The 21,358-nt window shown below is 41.1% G+C and overlaps 1 protein-coding gene and 1 long non-coding RNA gene across 4 annotated transcripts in view; one reads left to right on the forward strand and one right to left on the reverse strand.

Moving 5' to 3' along the window:
• The window catches only part of SLC35F1 (solute carrier family 35 member F1), a 426,615-nt gene that overhangs the window by 27,330 nt on the left and 377,927 nt on the right, over positions 1-21,358 (reverse strand). For all 3 annotated transcript variants that reach the window (XM_055535079.1, XM_055535077.1, XM_055535078.1), the window contains exon 7: positions 19,547-19,701. In XM_055535079.1, coding sequence (XP_055391054.1) covers positions 19,547-19,701 — 155 coding nt within the window. The remainder of the gene's footprint in view (positions 1-19,546; positions 19,702-21,358) is intronic.
• Positions 12,960-20,530, forward strand: LOC129619754 (uncharacterized). Its single transcript, XR_008698080.1, has 3 exons — positions 12,960-13,025; positions 18,028-18,383; positions 19,510-20,530. It is a non-coding gene; the product is annotated as an uncharacterized LOC129619754 (long non-coding RNA).

Raw genomic sequence — 21,358 nt, forward strand, 5'->3', positions numbered from 1 at the left:
TACAACACCAACTCTTCCCCGGGACTCCAGCCTGCCAGCCTGCTCTTCAGATTTCAAGCTTGCCAACCTCTACAATGGCATGTGCCACTTCCTTAAAATAAATGCATCTCTGTATCTCTCTAAATAGGAAGGTAGATAGACAGGAATATGTAGAGATAGAGAGAAGGATAGATACACACACACACACAGACCTCCTATTTGTTCTATTTCTCTGGAAAACCCTAATACAATTAACAATGCAAAAATTTGTTATACTAAAGGTCTAGATGCTGATGTGAATTTTTATAACAATTTACTCCCATGGTAAGTTTTTTGAAATGGAGTGTTTAATGATATTTTCCAGGCAATATCAGGGCTCCCTGCTGGCTCAGTGATAAAGAATCTAGTTGCAATGCAAGAAATATGGGTTTGATCCCTGGGTTGGGAAGATCCCCTGGAGAAGGAAATGGCAACCCACTCTACTATTCTCGCCTGAGAAACGCCATGGACAGAAGAGCCTGGTGGGGTACAATCCAGGGGGATGCAAGAGTCAGCCATGACTTGGCAACTAAACCATCACTGCCAGGCAATATCAAGTGGCAATTCACAATATGAGCTCTAGAGTCAGAATGCAGGGATTTGCATATCTGTTTGACACTTCCTTGCTATGGTCTTGGACAAGTTCTTCACTTCTCCACACCTCTGAGTTCTCATCAGTTAATGAAGGATAATAATAGTACCTCCCTGTTGTGAGCATTAAATTAAATACATATATAAAACTTTTGGTGCAGTGCTTGGCACACAGCAAATGTTCAATAAATGTCAGCTATATTGTTATCTTTACATCAGAGGGAGTAAATGCTAAAGCAAAGACAGATATAAAAACCTTCTTCGGTAACTCTTTCTGAAAAGTTCAACACGAATCAAGTTGAACTGCAAATGCATTTATAGAATTGGCAACTTAAAAGAAGAGTGTGACAATCAATCCATATGGAGAGAAGGCTTTTTTGGCAATGAAAATAATAACCCCCTGGCTTATAAGTTCAGTGTCTGGACTTATTTAAGTTTTCCTACAATGGTGATTACATAAGTCCTTATAAATTCCTATTCTGCTTTACCTTGTTTATTAATTATGAGCAACTACTCCCCATTGACACAAATCATGTTTGAGCAGCTATGAGTATATGTAAGTTTAGCAGTTCAATTTGCTTCCTCATTATGTTAAGCTTTAAAGTGGACCCCAAATTACATCCACATCCTAATCCCTGGAATCTGTGACTCTTAGTTACCCTACTTGGAGAAAGGGTCTTTGCAGATGTGTTTGAGGATTTTGAGATGATAGATTAGCCTGGGTGCTATGGACTGAATTGTGCACACACCACCCCTCCCAACCCCCAGCAAATTTGTATATTGAAGCCATGATCCTCAATGTGTCTGTATTCCGAGATGGGGCCTCTATTAAGGTGAAAAGTGAAAGTGAAAGTCACTTAGTCATGTCTGACTCTTTGCAACCCCATGGACTATAGTCTATGGAATTCTCCAGGCCAGAATACTGGAACAGGTAGCCATTCCCTTCTCCAGCTCTATTAAGTTAATTGACGTTAAATGCAGTCATACAGAAGAATTAGCGTCCATATGAGAAGTGATCAGAGAACTCTCTCTGACTGCCCCTTACTCCTCCCATGTGTACACACAGAGGCAAGGCCATGTGAAGATGTGAGAAGGCAGTTGTCTGTAAGCCAGGAAGAGAGCTCTCACCAGAAACTGAACCCTGCTGGAGCCTGATCTGGGACTTTCAGCCTTCAAAAGCGTGACAATAATTTTTCTGTTTTCTAAGCCACCCAGCCTGTGGTATTTTGTATGGTGGCTAGAGCACAGTAATACATACAAGTTATTCAGGTGGGCCCTAAATACAATTACAGGTATCTTACAGGAAGGAGCAGAGGGAGATTTCAGACTCACAGGGAAGAAGGGGATATGAAGACAGAGGAGAAAGAGATTTGAAGATGCTGGCCTTAAAGACTGGAGTGGCAGAGCCACAGGCCAAGGAATGCTGGCAGCCAGAGAAGCTGGATGGGAACACATTCTCCCCCAGAGCCTCGAGTTGGAACATGGCTCTGTTGAACCTTAGTCTTGCCCTGGGGAAGCTGATTTTGAACATCAGGCCCCAGAACTGTGAGAGAATAAATGTCTGTTTGTTTTAAGCCACTGAAGTTTGCAGTAATCTGTTACAGTAGTCCTATGAAACTAACAGAGTCACTAATCAATTATTCATTTGACAACTGAGCTTAACTATGATCTGAGATCCTAATTATTGCCTCACCATCCATCCATTCAAGAAATGCTTACTGAGTTCTTATTATGTGTCATGCGCTGGGAATGCAGTGACAAATACTATAAAATGGACATCATTCTGTTTTGTTTCCAGTCTGTTGTGGGAGACAGATTAAAACTAAGTTGAAGGAATATAATCTGCAATACAACTTTGGGAAATATTGGTGTTGCTGCAGAAACTCTTATATATTCTGGCTCCCCCACTTCCTCCTCGGAACAGTTTTCTCAGCATTTATCTGAGAGACTGTCTGCCAAACTTGAAGTCCTAAGAAAGTTTGCCAAATAAAATATAACTCTCAACTTTTAGGTTGTACCTTTTTTTTTTTTTTTTTTTCAACTGACAGAGCCATAGGACATAGGCATTCAGGAAAGTTATCATTTGACCTTTAAGTTGAACTTACAGGTCAGGAGGGCACCTACATTTTGCTCAAAATGCAATAAGAAAGAAGTATTAAATGGTATTCAGAAGAAGAGAGCATGGTCTGGTAGGTATTTTAAAAGAAACACCCTGGCTTCTGGTGGGCCATTAACTGTAGAGTATGTCAACTAAAAAAAAAGCACAACCTAAAAGCTGAGAGTTATATTTTATTTGGCAGACAAAACTGAGGATTGAAGCCTGGGATGCAGCTTCTCAGACTGCTCTAAGGGACTGCTCCAAAGAGGTAAGGCAGGAGTCAGACACATAGGAGTGTGTGAAATGGAGACCAGGTTGTCAGAACATCAAAAGATTACTATTAATTAAAGAAAAACAGACATCTCAAGTTAAGGAATTTAGCACTTTCTATTAATGGCACCCCACTCCGGTACTCTTGCCTGGAAAATCCCATGGATGGAAGAGCCTGGAAGGCTGCAGTCCATGGGGTCGCTGAGGGTCGGACACGACTGAGTGACTTCACTTTCACTTTTCACTTTCATGCATTGGAGAAGGAAATGGCAACCCACTCTAGTATTCTTGCCTGGAGAATCCCAGGGACAGGGGAGCCTGGTGGGCTGCCGTCTATGGGGTCGCACAGAGTCGGACACGACTGAAGCGACTTAGCAGCTGCAGCAGCAGCATTAATGGGAAGATGCACGAGTATGGGCTCACTGAAATCTGAGTCTCCCCAGGGTGCACCATCAGGAATGGCTGCAGTGGTTGCTTCCTGCTTCTATCCTGAATTCCCTCAGGGCTCACTGCTGGGGTGGCTGTACAGTGGGGGCTGCAACAGCCTTTGTTTGCGGGTGTGGCAGGCAGCATGTTTCACTGACAAGAGGAATACGTGGAAGCAGGAAGACCAAGAGGCTATTGAAATGGCCTATGTGAGAAACGGTTGTATTCTGAACCAAGATGATGGCAGTGGAAACAGAAGGGAGTCTCTTTTGGAGGAGGATGGGCAGAATTTGTTGATGGAGTAAAGAAAGCTGGGGAGTGAAGAAAGAAATTAAGAATCTCAGTTATTGAAGCTGACTGTTCTGAGAGTATGTGATTCTCTTCTAAGCATTTCTCATGGTACTTTTATTCTTCTTGTCATATATCATCTTTTTAAACAGAGAAGATTTACTCTAAACATCTTCTATAGTGCTACTATACACCAGGCGGTGTTGTAAGTATAATTCCTGCCAACATTTAATCCATAAAGTTATCTCATTTCTCCATTAATCTACTTTCTTGGCACCTGAGAAGTGCTCTAAGAGGAGAACCATATTTAAGAAAGTATGCATGGGTGTGTGCAAAGTCACTTCAGTTATGTCAGACTCTCTGTGACCCTATGGACCGTAGCCTGCCAGGCTCCTCTATCCATGGGATTCTCCAGGCAAGAATACTGGAGTGGGTTGCCATGCCCTCTTCCAGGGGATCTTCCCAACCCAAGGATCAAACATGCATTTCTTACATCTTCTGCATTGGCAGCTGGCTTCTTTACCACTAGCACCACTTGGGAAGCTGTTCAGTTCAGTTCAGTTCAGTCGCTCAGCCGTGTCCGACTCTTTGCGACCCCATGAATCGCAGCACGCCAGGCCTCCCTGTCCATCACCAACTCCCAGAGTTCACTCAAACTCACATCCATTGAGTCGGTGATGCCATCTAGCCATCTCATCCTATGTTGTCCCCTTCTCCTCCTGCCCCCAATCCCTCCCAGCATCAGAGTCTTTTCCAATGAGTCAACTCTTCGCATGAGGTGGCCAAAGTACTGGAGTTTCAGCTTTAGCATCATTCCTTCTGTAGGAAACTATAATTCAAAACAATTCGAAATTAAGATTTATAGTTACCAAGCAAAGCTGAGGTCTACTTTCTCCAAAGTATTTTCACGTATATCATCTCATTTGATTTTCAGAAAACTAGTCCCTCAGAGAAGCATGGAGCTCCATGATGAATGACTTGGAGCTGAGGAAGCGGGAGGTGTGAGAAGGTTTAGTAGAGAACCTAGGGCTCCATCTTGCAGTGACAGCTGACACAGTGCCCAGAGGCCTTGACATTCCACCCAATTCTCTTCCCATCTAACTGCATTGCAATGGTTAACTGCATTGCAACATAAATCTTTCTGTTTCTTCCATTCCCTATATCCAAGCTTCTAGGGCAATCCATATCTCTTATTTAATTCAACATATCTTAGAACAAGTTTAATAGATTATTGACGAATTTGGAAGCTGTTCTTTCTCAATGCATAGAAATGAACAATCATCAAGAAATATCCCAGCTGCAGGAGGGGGAAACTCCTTGACAAAATGAAAAATGAGCTTTCCTACTACCGTATTGGGCTTCCCTGATGGCTCAGTGCTAAAGAATTTGCCTGACAATGCAGGAGACATGGGTTCAATCCCTGGGTTGGGAAGATCCCCTCAAGAAGGAAATGGCTACCCACTCCAGTATTCCTGCCTGGAAAATCCCATGGGCAGAGGAGCCTAGTGGGCTAAAGTCCATGGGGTCGCAGAGAGTTGGTCATGAGAGATATTGGAATTCCTCATTCTCTTCTCTCACTTGCACCTGGGGTGGCAGGAGAGGCAGAAAAATGAAATAAATTTATCATAAAGAATATCTTGATGTGGCAACTGCCAAGGAAGAAATCATTGTATGGTTTTAATGGCTAATCAATTTTCTTTCTAAATAAGGAGTTTGCTACTATCGACTGAAAGAAAATGCACTGCCTATAAGTTGAGACTTATGTTTTATTTGGTGAATTTTCTGAGGGCTTAAGCCCAAGAGACAGGCCCTCAGGCAGCTGTAAAAGGGAGTGTTCTGAAGAAGTAAGGGAGCAACCAAGATATACAGGCATTTTGCAAAAACAAATTGGGTAAACATCAAAAGATTTCTGCTAATTAAGCAAAAAATAAATATCTCAGGTTGATGAATTTAATAAATACATAAAGCATTTATGTATGGGAAGATGCAAGAGTCTTGGGTCATTTAAATCATTCCTTTGACATGCTCATTGACTATCTAGGGTCAGTATCCTGTTTTTCTCCATTGTGAATCCCCTTAAGGTGCAGTCTTGACTATAGTGGCTGATAGCTTGATGGCTGCAACATTCTTTATTTACTGATAAGGCAGGTAACATTATTCACCCACAGAACCTGATAAACAGCTGCCACCTTCTCTTACATAGCCCTCAAAACTCACCTTTTAATTCCAAAATATCACTGAGAAGTATCAGTAATATGGAAGAATATTTGGTTATTTCATCATAAAATCTTATATTATTATTGTTACATTTTCCCAGAATTGCATAATACTTGAAATCCATAAAGTGCTTATAAAAAATGTGACAGACATTTAACACTTGTTCTTTTCCCCCCTTTTAGAAAAATTAATTTATTTTTTATTGAAGGAAAATTGCTTTACAGAATTTTGCTGTTTTCTGTCAAACCTCAAGATGAATCAGCCGTGGGTATACATATATCCCCTCCCTTTTGAAACTTCCTCCCATCTCCCTTCCCATCCCACCCCATTTTCCCCCTTTTAATTTAAACTTTGTACCTATTATTGGACATGTATACACTGCTATATTTAAAATGAATAACCAACAAGGATCTACTGTATAGCACATGGACTCTGCTTGGATGGGAAGGGAGTTCAGGGGAAATGGATACAGGTGTATATATATATATATATATATATGGCTGAATTCCTTTGCTGTGTAGGTGAAACTATCACAGCATTGCCTGTTCATCGGCTATACCCCATTACAAAATTAAAGTTTTTTAAAAATTAAGTTATCTAATGTCTTAAGACTTGAAAACAATGTGACCTTTGGGTTATGTTACTATTATATAGACATGTTTTAAAAAATAAAAATCTAGAGGCATCCCCTAAATTTGACATCCATGAACTGATATACTCATCTATATGTCTCTCTTAACATATAGTTTTGAGAGAGATGGTGAGAACTCACTAAGCTGTAAAGAGATCTGTCACTTGGAAATGATCTTCTTTATTGTCAAGTTAACCTGTGCGTACACACAATCGTATCTTTTCTCTGGACTTGTGATTCTGGGAAAGTTAATTTTAATCTTACTGTTATTACCTGATATTGTTTCTTCTGGGATACACTGTATGCAGAAAATCAGTTTAGAATGTGCACCTTGACTCCAAATGCTTTTGCTCATCCTTCTCTGTAAGCTATGGCTTTAATATTCTTCATCTTAACTCAGAGGTGCTGTTTAGCACCGGCAGTCCACTCATTTCTTTACATAAAATGAAAACAATCAACCAATAAACTGAAGACCTCTCACTGTATTTTACACAAGCCACAGATATCCTTAAAACAGAACTAACAGATGTGCCCTTAGATGCCACCAAGAACTCAAATAGGAGGCAGACACTCCAGTTACTCTAAAACTGCATAGAGATGATTACAAGTAGCTTTGAAAACAAGTCCACACACTTGACGTCCAAAAAAAATTGTAGCATTTTATGTAGAGCTTTCATTTTATTAACAATGCACTTGGCAGAGGAAAAGGTTGTTTCCTGGTGCTGAAGACTAGGGAAAAGTTTGCAAGGACAGTTATTGTCTCTTTCAGGGTCAGTAAACTAATATATCTGGCAGTTGCCTTGTTTTGTAAATAAATTTTTATTGGAAGACAGCCATGTCCATGGCAGAGTTGAGTAGTTGTGAAGACTGTCTGGCCTGCAAAGTCTGAAGTATCTGTTACAGATCTGTTCTTTTATAGAACTGCTTGTGAACCCCTGTGGATGTAGACATACCAACAAATACACATACAGATACAAAAATACAGTATATGATGATGATGTCTCACGATTTTACTTTGGGTTGACTTGCAAGTAATACATCTGAATATTAGATACGATTTTTTCTGTAAATAGAATAAATTTCTTAGCAAATTTTCAACCCTCAATGTGAGTTCCATGCTTCTCATCTTCCATGACAATATATGACAAATTATGGCATTGAACTGGTTTCTAATATCCATGTTCCCTAGGCAATCCATCAACTCAAAGAATGAATCAAAACAGTGACTCGCTATTGTGGGATCTAAATGTTTAACTTTTCAGCTGGTGACATCAACTTGAGATCTGAAGAGTCCAATCAAGAACTTTTTGTTTCCTATGTGAACATTCCTAAATAACATTCCGAGTAGAAAACTGAAGTTTAACCTGTAACGTTTTTTTTGTAGAAGTAAGCCTGCATGCATGTGCATGATAAGTTGCTTCAGTTGTGTCCGACTCTTTGTGACCCTATGGACTGTAGCCTGCCAGGCTCCTCTGTCCATGGGATTCTCCAGCTAAGAATACTGAAGTGGGTTGCCAAACCCTTCTCCAAGGGATCTTCCAGACCCAGGGATCAGCCCACATCTCTTGCCTGTCCTGCATTGGCAGGCAGTTTCTTTACCACTAGTGCCACCTGGGAAGCCTAGAAGTAAGCCTATCATTGAATAAATAACTGCAAACACCTACCATACCAGGCACTGTACCAGATATCAGGGATGCAGCAGAGAAGGAGATGTGCATGGCCCCTGTCATGGGAGCTTAGTACTTAGTTCTAACACAAGGTGGGACTTTCATTTAAAGTTGGGACTGCTGCTGCTGCTGCTGCTGCTAAGTCACTTCAGTCGTGTCCGACTCTGTGCGACCCCATAGACGGCAGCCCACCAGGCTCCCCCATCCCTGGGATTCTCCAGGCAAGAACACTGGAGTGGGTTGCCATTTGCACAAAGACAACACCAATACAATCCATAACTGCTGAGACTTCCAGAGCAATGGGAGACAGCTCTACTCCTGCTTAAAAGTGCCTGGCTCCATGAAACATCAAGAAGGAACCACATGTGACACCAGTAGCCAAAATTTACAGTCAAGTTACACTGAGTCACGTTGCTAAATGAGAAGGCCTGCAGAATGGCTTACGATGTATTTATTAAAGAAAAAAAATAGTCTGAAATATATTTAAATAAGAAAGAAACTACGTGTATGACTAAGTGTTTAGCAATGTTAAGAGTGAAGAGTTTTAGTTATGTACAAAGAATGAAGTAAACAGCAACAGAGAACCCATTTAATTTGCTATACATGTTTGTCAATTAACACCGAGAATAAGCCACTTATTAATATCAACTTCTAATCAGTGTCTCATTGCAATTTTGTCCCATTTTTCAATAGCACTTTTGCAGTGACTATAGTCTCCCTTCTTTACGGTACTTGACTATCATCTACTGGAAAATATTCCTCATAAATGGACAAATTGCACAGTGGGCAGCTTGGACAACCATGCATGCCAGCTTCCTGATATGAACAGTGATGAAACTGAGCCAAATAAGAGATTAATCAAGATAAGGAATTCAGAAAAGAAGAGCTGGCATTTCAGAGACCGATGGTATAGCAAATATAGTAAGTATGGAAATACTACATAGAGATTATATTGATAGAAATTAGCTATTAAAATAATTACAATATAAAAACAGTAAACAGAAGTCAGGAAATAAAGAAAGGATAGCATGAATTATCTCTTATAGAGGAAAGTAAATAAAAACTCTCAAAACTTTCAGTACAGTCTTTTTTAAAAATCTCCCATCTATGGTAGCCCCTAAAGATGTGTAGAGTGATGTTTCCAGCTTTAGTCAAGACAATGCCTGAGCCAATCTTTGTTCTTTATTTTAGCAAACTGATGCTCTGATTTCTGTGAACCCATCCATGAGAGATGGATCCATACAGGTCTGCTGACAAAATTAGGTGTCTGAGAATGCAGGAGGGGGCGATGGTATGCACCATGATGACAAACACACCCCACACATTCTCCTGGAAGACAGCTAGCTGGTTTTTCCTGGCTATGCTCCAGTCCAACCACAAGCCTTTCCATTTGAAACTTCTGCATCACTATTAGCTCATTCTGTTCTTCCTTACAGCTTGTCCTGATGAGACGAGTTCAAAATATCTGCTTGTGATGTGGAGTTTATGAATAGATTCATGTAGCAGGAATTTTGACTTCTTGGTTATAATTTTGGATCTCCCTCACAATTTATCCCCAACTTATTTAATCCTTTCAATATTTCTGGTAAATGGAAATTGCTAATGTGCCAGAGACTGGCTACTTGCTCACTTTTACTTTCTTCCCACACAAACAGTTTGACTACATTTCCCAGCCTCCCTTGCAATAGAGTGTGGCCACATGACTGAGTTCCGGCCAATAGAATGAGGAGGAAGTTATGTAGCCCATAAAGTCTCTAGGCTATCTCACAGAGAGCCCTGCAGAGGACTGCAAGAGCCTGGCCCAGGAGCCCACAGATTTTTTCTTAAGGGGCCAGACAGTAAATATTTTAGGCTTGTGTCATACAGACCCTGTCACAACTCCTCAGTGTTACTGTTATAGGCCAAAAGCAGCCATGAATAACATACAAAGAAACGGGTGTGGCTATAGTCCTATAAAATTATATTTACAAAAATGGGAGGCTGGCTCACAGTTCATAGTTTTTGATCCTTGCCCTAGAGGATGGCAGAGCCACAAGATGGAAGGAATCTGGGTTCCTGAATGGCTGCCTGGTGAGCACTACCTCCCACCCATGAAAGCACTTACTCTAATTCAGCAATATAGAAACCTCAGGAGACACTATACTGAGTTTTCGGGCAGGGGGAAACCAAGTCTAACATTCATTGCTCTCACTATTTGCTATTTCATGTGAAACACTTTGAGGCCTCAGTGATGCTGGTTTCTCCAAATCTCTACTCACCCGTCATAGTTTAAAAAAATACGAAGTCATAAGGGCTGCATCGGTTTTTAAATGTACCATTTATGATTGCATCAGGGATAATGAACTTAAAATTCACAGCCTTTTAAGATGCTGTTCTTACGAAAAGAAATATAACTGGTCACATATGTGGGTATTTTTCTAAATAAGATGTGCAGTATTGCTTTATGCTTATTGGCTGCAATGGGCTGGTGCTGCCTGCCCCAGCTTTTCAAGTGCAGTTCCATTACTGAAATTGCTTACTGTCGCCAAGGATCAACAGGGTTGCTTGGGTGCAGATTCAGATCCATGGCTAATGAAAGATTCCACTCTTGATGCAATCTCTGCAAACTCTGGCACTGAAACTCAGATGTTAAGGATGCTTGAAATTGCTGGTCTATTCAAGTTTCAGTGGTTTGGAATCTCATCCTTTGTATTAATCCACCTGGTGATTTTTTGGTGTTCTTGTCACCTTTATTTATAAATAAAGAATTAAGGGCTGAAACAGTGCTTGGAGCATAGCAGGCATAGAATACATAAACATTTGCTGAATGAAGTTCTTTTAAACTTAGTGCATAACAATATATTATTAAATTAGCCCTACATTCAGAGTTATTAAACTTTTCTCGCCAAGTCTCCTATAACAACAACAACAAAACCAGTAAGAGAAACTGGCACATGTTGGGGGGTAATTTTTAGTGGCTGACAGAGAGGGTCAGGTTGAATCAAGGAGCTTGACACCTGTCCTCATAGGATGTAATCTGGATTGCTTGAATAGCCAGTCGACGATGTAAGAAACTTTTCTGATTATTTGTCAAAAATAACTCATGGCAATTACAAAAAATTAAGCTGGTTTAAAAATGAGACTAAAACATACCGATAAAGTTCTAAGTATGTTTAAAAATGAGACTAAAACTGTGGTTTTTAGTCTAAAATGTATTTAGACTAAAAATGTATTTAAAATGTGGTTTAAAATCGACTAAAACATACAGATAAACTTCTAAATGTGATTTATAGGAATCACATTACCGAGAATAAAGTGGCCTTCTTGGACAAATGATTTTGAAAACTCTCCCTTTTTCAGTAGTGAATTTTTGGGTGGTATAAACATCTTCCTGATGTAAGTGTGTACGTTTTATGAAGCCCTTACCTTCCTAAAATATTACTCTTGCACTAGAATCACCTGTGGCTTCATGCTGCTCCATTTGGGGAACGAGGTAAGCCAATGCACTAAGTGGAGTATTTTTAAAGGGGACTTAGACTTCACAGTGTTCATTTTTTTTTCTCTATCAATTTTTTATTTATTTTGATAAAGCTACAAAAATAATCACCTCTTATGAAGTTACTCTCAAGTTTAACCATTACAGTAATTCTGTGGCAATATTAAGCCTTGATAAGGTAATAGCAAAATGAAATGAAGTAAGCCATTTTCTATTTTAAATATCAGGCAAAAGGGAATGTCCTGTATGTTCAACGCTGGCTACTTTTTTTCCTGAAGAATGTTCAGTACATAATGGCATATCATGAAAGAATGATTGATATTTTATTTTAATATTTGAATTATTTTAATGTATGGGTATCATCTAAAAATTCTACTGTAATGAAGGAATCAAGGAAGTCAGTTGAAAATGACTGATATAATATTTTAAAAAATTTTATGCATGAGACTGAGTTCTGCCTTTTCAGATAAGGAATAAGAGAAATCTCAAACAAAATTGCTTAAAGCTACATATCCAGTTATAAAATCTGACTGTTTAAGAGCAACATCCTAAAAATGGAATGAGAGAGAGAGTACTAATCCTGAACTATACTTTCACTCAGAGAAATACATCATCACTGGTCACCATTCAAAAATTATGTAATGCCTTCAAAGGCTCCCTAAGGAAAGTCTAATCACCTTGAAGTTTGGAGAGAATAAATAACTGGATCAAAACACTTAAATAATAAAGAGAAACCACTAGTTAAATCTAGGCTCCTTTGGCTTTGCAGCCCAAGCTCATTTTGCCACACCAGACTGCTGAATTCATGCTCGACATAGCAGACACTGAAGTAATCTTCCCACCCAATTCATTTTCTCACCACCTGATGTAGTGTTTTCTTTCTTAAAGTCACATATCAGGCAACATAACTACTTTAAAAAGCAGTGGGGAAATTCAGCAAAGCACAGTGTGTATAGATAGGTGGAGGGTGGCTTCACTGCTCAGAATCGGCTTCTGAAGAGCACATTCACATGTCCCAGGTGATCCAGCTTGAAGCCAATGTACCCTTATTTGTCTTGGGGTAAGTTATTAATGGGCCTCCTGTGGCAGGCAGAATAATGGACTCCCCAAAATGTTCACATCCTAATCCCTGAAAGCTGTGAATATATTACCTTACGTGGTAAAAGGGGCTTTGCATATGCGATGAAGCATTTTGAGATGGTGACATACTCTGGATTATCTGGGTGGGTCCCATATAATCACGTGAGCCCTTATAAGGGACACAGGAATGGCAGAGTCAGATCTGAAGATGCTACAGTGCTGGATTTGAAGATGGAGGAAGGGGCCACGAGCCAAGGAATGCAGGTAACCTCCAGAAGCTGGAAAGGACAAGGAAACAGATTCTCCCCTACAGTCTCCAGAAACCACACAGCTCTGCTAACTCTTGATTTCAACCCAGTAAGACTTCTGACCTTCATTCAGGTGAAAGTGTTAGTTGCTCAGCCATGTCCGGCTCTTTGTGACCACATGGACTGTAACCTGCCAGGCTCCTCTGTCCATAGAATTCTCCAGGCAAGAATACTGGAGTAGGTTGCCATTCCCTTCTCCAGGGGATCTTCCTGATCTAGGGATCAAATGCAGGTCTCCTGCATTGCAGAAAGATTCTTTACTGTCTGATCCACCAGAGAAGTCTCTGACTTCTAGTACTGTAAGGTAATAAATTTGTGTTGTTTTTAGCTACTAAGTACATGCTAATTTGTTACAGCCATCATAGGGATACTCCTTCAATTTCAAAAGTGTTTTTGTGTTCAGTAAATAAGGGGATAGAGTTCATATCTGGTCAAGCTTTGACCTTGAAAAGCTATGACACCATCAACTTGAAAACTTCTCATGTGAATCTCTTCCTAGGTTTGGTTTTAGGGAATCTCTGAGGTCCAGCAGAGCTCATCTCCTGTAATTTACAAGGATTGCTATGGATTTAGTGTTCTGGATCCCATACTGTTGGTGTAATAAAGAAGAGAAACATGACCACTTCTCAAAAGTCTCATAAAATTAGAGTCTGAAAGAGCTCTATACCATGCTGCTACTGCAGCTAAGTCGCTTCAGTCATGTCCGACTCTGTGTGACCCCATAGACGGCAGCCCACCAGGCTCCTCTGTCCCTGGGATTCTCCAGGCAATAACACTGGAGTGGGTTGCCATTTCCTTCTCCAATGCATGAAAGTGAAAAGTGAAAGTGAAGTCACTCAATCGTGTCAGACTCTTCGAGACCCCATGGACTGCAGCCTACCAGGCTCCTCCGTCCATGGGATTCTCCAGGCAAGAGTACTGGAGTGGGTTGCCATTGCCTTCTCAGCCGAATTCAGAATTAAGTCCTTTGCTTCCTTGAGATGTGGGGCTTTATTGCCCAGTCAGCACAAGCGGCAAAGAAGCTGCAGACAGTGGACTGGTGGGCGGGGAAGGGAATGGATTTTTTCCAAGGATGGAAAGCAAGAAAAAAGCAAATAATCAATGTAGGGCAGGAGAGCTTCATTTAATTATTTATTTCTGCCTGGGTAAGCAACATCTGTGAGCAAAAAGCCATCCTCTCTCAACTGGTAGATATTTATAACCAGACCAGAGGTTGTTCAAAGACATCATGACGAGCTGAAAGAAGAAACTCTAACTGCAGACTGTAGTAAAACTAAATGAGACCCCAGAGGTCACGGGTTAATCATCAGAACTGAAGAGTGAGTCCCCTCCACAGCAACCATCTCACATTCTTTTTTTTTTTTTTTTAAATTGGAGGCTAATTACTTTACAATATTGTGGTGGTTTTTGCCATACAATGACATGAATCAGCCATGGGTGTACATGTGTTCCCCATCCTGAACCCCCCTCCCACCCATCTCACATTCTTGTCCCACTTCCTCCAGTGAGGGGAACTCCCAAGACAGTTTATTCCACTTTCAGATGACTAACTGTTAACAGAGTCTCTTTCTGTTTCACTATAATCTTATAACCTTCACCCTCTGGTCCTGGTGCCACTTGCTTGCAGCCACATGCAGTAGTTCTGAACAAGTGACTCTCAATTCTGGTCACACACCAAGATCAATTGTTGTTCAGTCACTCAGTCATGTCTAACTCTTTGTGACCGCCAGGCTTTCCTGTCCTTCACTATCTCCCAGAGTTCGCTCAAACTCATGTCCATGGAGTTGGTGATGTCATCCAACCATCTCAATTGGGGGGGGGTGGTCTTAAAAAATCTAATGCCTGGGCTGCACTGCCAACCGCCAAAATACAGAATCAGTGAGTGGGATCCAAGCATCGGTATTTTAAAAAAACTCTCCAGGTGATTCCAATGTGTAATCAAGGTTGAAGGGTACTACTGTAAGCTCTCTTCAATACTACACTCGGAGAAGGCAATGGCACCCCACTCCATTACTCTTGCCTGGAAAATCCCATGGACAGAGGAGCCTGGTGGGCTGCAGTCCATGGGGTTGCTAAGAGTCGGACACGACTGAGAGACTTCCGTTTCACTTTTTACTTTCATGCATTGGAGAAGGAAATGGCAACCCACTCCAGTGTTCTTGCCTGGAGAATCCCAGGGATGGGGGAGCCTGGTGGGCTGTTGTCTATGGGGTCACACAGAGTCGGACATGACTGAAGCGACTTAACAGCAGCAGCAGCAGCAGCAACACTACACTGTAAATAAAGACACCCTGACCTGAAATGAATCTTCTCTTCCTTAGACTGTGACTTTTAACCATCTCCTTAGGGCAGACACTGTGAGGCAACTGGCAGTCATTACTAAACCCTGGAGAGGAGTGGTATTCGAAACCACCTGGGAAGACATGGTGGGCTTGAATTGGTTCCTTTCATGGTTTTAAAAGTATGTGTGTGTGTGTATGTGTGCTAAGATGCTTCAGTTGTGTATGAGTCTTTGAGACCCTATGGACTGTAACCCAACAGGCTCCTCTGTCCATGGGATTCTCCAGGCAAGAATACTGGAGTGGGCTGCTATGCCCTCCTCCAGGGGATCTTCCCAAGCCAGGGGTCAAATCTGCCTCTCTTAAGTCTTCTGCATTGGCAGGTGGGTTCTTTATCACTAGCACCATGTGGGAAGCCCCTTAAAAGTATAACAGATAGATAAATTGGAACTCATCAATATTAAAAACTTTTGTGCTTCCAAGGACACTAACAAGAAAATGAAAAGACAACCACAGAGTGGGAAAACCATAAGCCCAGTAATTGTACTCTTGGGTGTTTATTTCAGAGAAATGAAAACTTTGTTCACACAAAAAGTTGTATATGTAATAGCCTCAAACAGAAAAAACCCAGAGTCTTTCACTGAGTTGGTGGTTAAATACATTTTGGTATAACCGTGCCATGGAATAGTACTCTGCAATAAAATAGAATGAGCTACTGATATAGTTATCTGGATGAATCTTCAGATGATTATGCTGAAAAATTATGCTGTGAAAACAGTCGATCCCCAAAGGTTACATACTGTATTATTCCATTTACATGCCATTCTTGAAGTGACAAATTTAGAGAAATGGAGAATAAATTAGTGGTTTCAAGGTGTTAATGAGATGAGTGAGCACTAAGTAGGTATGGTTATAAAAAGGCAATAAGGACACTTGGTGGGGATGGAAATGTTCTGTTTGTTAACTGGGTCAGTGTTAATATCCTGATACAGTATCACAGTTTTGCAAGATGTCACCAATGAGTGAAACTAGATAAAGGGTAAATGGGAACTCTCGTATTATTTCTTAAAACTTGTAGATTCAAAATTACGAATCTATAACTTTGTCTTGAAAGTCTGATTTTTTTTAAAAAAAAACAATAGGAATGAATTTTAAGAGAAAACACCTATTGTGTTGAACCAACTTTGCCTTAAGGGAATTTATCTGTTAAACTGTAACCAAATACATGTGTATAGTGCAAAGCATTATTTTAAGAATTAAAAAAATTCTATGACTCCTCCAAATTGGTGAATCCAGGAATATAATTTTCAGATAATACAGGTGCCCTTCTGATGGCATGATGAGAGATACTACATGACTTCCTCTTCCCCTGAGTTACTTCTCCTAAGTTAGCAGTAACATAAATGCTAAGTGGAGAAGATGGACTTTGAAGAATTAGAATTTACCTGGTTCATCAGCCTGCTCAGTTCCTGATGTTTATGTAGACAGCCCCAAGTCTAAGCAAATGAAGTGAGGTGTGCGGAGTGACAGACTCAAATAGCCACTAACACTATCCAGGCACCCCTTTTAGGTATTTGTTCTCACATTCAGAGAACATCAGCCTCACTGGCAGAAGACTCTCCCAGAAGATTGCCAGATGCTGATTCTGTGGCCCCGGGGCTATGGACGAGGAATCTGCATTTTTAGCAGTTTCCCCTGGTGAAAGCAGACTTTCTAAGCACTGCCATGAGGGATGCTGAGAGCTGAGCTGGACCTGGACTGCCCAAGAGCTGACCGCAGTCCTGCATACAGACAATATGCTTCGGTCATCTTCCTTTAAGGACGATGAAAGGGATTCTTCTAGTTCAAGAGTTTATAAAGAGGATTACAGGAAGCAGTGCTGAGATTGGAACTCATGCTGAGGAATGGAGTAGATGTGGATGCTTAGCTGTAGAGGAGAGAAGAAAAACGGCAGCCACTGCGCTGTGCTGGTGAGACCCCGGCTTGGGGGTTGCTTGGGGGTGATTCTGAGGGAAAGGGGTCCTCCCAGCACTATGGTGGGGAGCAGTGGGAAGAACATGCTGTGATTTTGCTTTTTACTCTTATGTGGACCAGGGTGCACTCAGGACTTAGAGATTGCACCATGCAGAGAAAACAAATTACCAACAATGTATCAATGCTATCCAACAATACACAGTGTTTTGAAGCTTCCACTGTTGCCTCAAGCTGGGCAGAAGGTTCCATGTAAAGCAGCGACTCAGCATTTTATCGCTATCTGCTGCCACGGCCGCTTTCTCCACCTCTCCTCTTCCAGATCTGCTTCTGGTCCTCCCAGCTGCCAACCTTGTTGGTGATCTCCTTTCCACCTGTGTTTGCTCTTCCTGGTCTGTTTCTTGGCTCTAATTTGGCTTCAGTTCAGTTCAGTCGCTCAGTCATGTCTGACTCTTTGCAACCTCATGAATCACAGCATGCCAGGCCTCCCTGTCCATCACCAACTCCCGGAGTCCACTCAAACTCATGTCCATCAAGTCGGTGATGCCATCCAGCCATTTCATCCTCTGTCATCCCCTTCTCCTCCTGCCCCCAATCCCTCCCAGCATCAGGGGCTTTTCCAATGAGTCAACTTCACATGAGGTGGCCAAAGTATTGGCTTAGCATGGTAATATTTCTGATGATTTGCTTCTGCTGTTTTGCCTCCAGACCTCTCAAGTATATACTTGCTCCAGCTCAGCACTTCTTTGGGAACCTCTCAACCCAGTGTGACCTAATTGAAGATGCCCCGCCAACTAAGATGCCCTGCCAACTAAGATGCCCCCTCTGCTGGCCAAACCCATGAGAAGATGATATTAACTATAATGCCACTGATGAGGCACTTGGGTAGAAGTGGCCATAGCAATGCCTCTTTCCTTCTGCCTCTTCTTTCCTTGCCTGTCCTAGTCTGGTCTTATGTGCTGGATGTCCCATGTGTGCTTGCTAAGTCACGTCAGTCATGTCCTACTCTTCGAGACCCGATGGACTGCAGCCCACCAGGCTCCTCTGTCCATGGGATTCTTCAGGTAAGAATACTGGAATGGGTTGCCATTTTCTTCCCCAGGGGATCTTCCCAACCCAGGGATCGAACCCAAGTTTCTTATGTCTCTTGCATTGGCAGGCAGGTTCTTTAAAACTAGCGCCACCTGGGAAGCCCTTGGATATCCCATACTTGTCCTTTTTCACACTTGTCATAATTCCCACTGACTAGTTATTGGACTAGTTAAGGAATGGCAAGTGGGTCTCTTCTCATATACCAATTCTAGTCAGTTGTTAATGAATCAGTATAGCATTTAAAAGACAGCATCTGATAGCCTAGGATGGGAGACCATAACCAGTCAGTCATGCTTGTCTTGGTTGAGGATATGGGTAGAGTCTTACACTTGAAGAGACTGCTATCTTTGGACTAAATGATTTCTTCTTTCCTTTAGGGCTAATAATATTAACTGCAACTGCTTCATAGTATCTCTTTGCATTCCTTTACTGAAACCCTGGTCTTTTAATAAAGAAACTATTTTGAATGCATTAGCATTTCCCATTCATATTTACTATGAAAATATATGCAAAATAGAAACTGCAGGAACTGTGTCTTTTCTCCAAAGAGAATACACTCCTCAGGTGCTTTTGGCAGAATCCATTTGGCAGTTATAGTTTGGGAACTGGATGTCTTCCAAGTTTTAGGTTGGAAAAGGAGTGAGCTTCTGGGGTGAACGATGTCAGAAAAACTGTCCCCCATTATTTGCAAGCCCTTCCTTCTATGGCTGTTTCTTATCTTTCATTATCAAATGTCACAGTTACTAGACTCTCATAACAAAATGTTGCCTCTGTCTTATGTGAGTGAAAGTTGCTCAGTTGTGTCCAACTCTTTGCAACCCCATAGACTAGCCCAATAAGTTCCTCTGTCCGTGGAATTCTCTAAAGATTACTGGAGTGGGTTGCCATTTCCTTCTCCAGGGGATCTTCCCAACCCAGGGATGGAACTCAGGTCTCCTGCATTGCAGGCAGCTTCGTTTCCATCTGAGACACTTGGAATGTAAACACCCAGGTCATGGGGGTCAGCACACAGAAGTGCAGTCCTTCTTGATGCAAAATTGCAGAATTAGGGCAATTCCACTGCAGAGCATTCCTACCTATATGTGTTCTTTCCTACAGAGTATCATCTTCAGACAGGAGCACTGACTCAACTTACCTTGTAATGGAAGAGAAACAACCCGCAGAACAAGCTGTACAGATCTGCGGTGAGCAGGGAGAGGTTGACCGACGTGGCGCTGGTTTTCTTTATGACCACGGGCATGAAGCTGTAGAGACCAAACATGCAGGCACTAAAGCCGACATAGAGCAGTCCTGGAGGGAGAGGAAAGACAGGTGACATCACAGCCTCCTCTGGGGCCTCGGTGAAGCCACAGTGGGTGAAGGGAGGGGAACAGCAACTCCCCCCCATCTCCATTTCACTCTCACACAGTTTTTCTTTCACTCTGTCAACCGATGTTTTTTATTGGGTAATACATAGCTAAAACATAAAATAAGAAGTGAAAACCTGCATGTGGAACAAGATCTATATGCTTCTCACACACATCTGATGTTTCACCTCTGCTGTGAAGGAGAGCGGCTACAATCAAAAATAGGGTCGAGGCTTCTAAATTCTATTTCTGGTTGTGCTGTAATTACTTCCTTGTACCCATGTCTTTTAAAACTTTTTCACTTCTTTTTTATTTGCAACATAGGAACAAAACTACTTGGTACCATGCATTGCTCACAACAATGAATAACTGCATAATCCTTAAAATGAAAGCGCTTACATGTCAAAGAGATGTGGACTAAGTCACAGTACTGAACTAAAGTCCTAACTGTGTGATCTTGGATAGATCACTTCACATGAGCTGTCAGTTTCTTCCAGATTTCTGAATCCTGCTTAGCACTACTCCTGAAACCAGAGTCCTATTCCACCATCACTTTTCCTAGCATACGTGGGCTCTCACACGTAGGCTCTGCTCTCCTATAAATAGGTAAATGCTTTGCAGGCCATCAAATAATTAAGTTTTGCAAAACAGAAAGATTAAAAAAAATGCCCTTTTGCTACATGATTAGTCCTTCAAACTCTGAAATTTTCTCACTCTAATTATAACTCAATACACAATTGTTAATACTAACCCCATAAGTACATAATTTTGTTCAGTCCAAAACAGAAGATTATGGCTAAATCTAGAGTTTGGCTCATCATTTCCTCAATGTTGATACAACACAAATGCAGAAAAATTATGCTCATTTCTCTACCTTAAAAGAATAAGGCATAGAATAAGCACAAGTATTACAACTCAGTGGATCTTTGGGCATTTTTATATAATATTAAATAAAAGATCCAACCTATCCAAGGGAACCTTGATGACATGTCTGGTTTAGGCTGTAGGCAGATCACTTTCTTTGAATCCTGTGAATTTTGGAAGATTTGGCAGGTACTGGACACCCAGTTCCTTTGACCATGAAGAACAGGGATCCCTCCAAAGAGAAATTTGGTTTTCCCATATGGAAAGTATTTAAGGTCACGAATTATTATTCTACATGTTTCTGATATTAAGTTTAAGGATAGCCATGTCACATCCATATAAAAATATTAAGTAAGCAAACTCAGTACAACAGCTCCCTCTAGTGTGGTGGAAATACTCTAAGAGGAAACTAGAATAATCACTTTTCTATTAATTGTTCAGTAAATTACACAAGTCCTCTTGTGGAAATTCTGTCACAGTCATGTCAGATGGCTTTTGACTCTCTGTCTGAAATTTTAAGTCCCTAAAATTGGTCAGTTTTCCTGTACTTGGGTTTCATGCTATTTATAATTCATTATCCTTTTAAACAAGTTACTAAAAGGGCAAAATTAAATAACCTATGATTAATACATGAAAAGACATAAAAATTAATTCAGTATTCCTTTAAGGAATCTGAGATGAACAGACTAGTCTAGGGATAAGATATACCCTTAAATTAATCTACTAAAAGTAATCAA

The sequence above is a fragment of the Bubalus kerabau genome, chromosome 9, assembly GCF_029407905.1.
Source record: "Bubalus kerabau isolate K-KA32 ecotype Philippines breed swamp buffalo chromosome 9, PCC_UOA_SB_1v2, whole genome shotgun sequence".
NCBI classification, from domain to species: domain Eukaryota; kingdom Metazoa; phylum Chordata; class Mammalia; order Artiodactyla; family Bovidae; genus Bubalus; species Bubalus kerabau.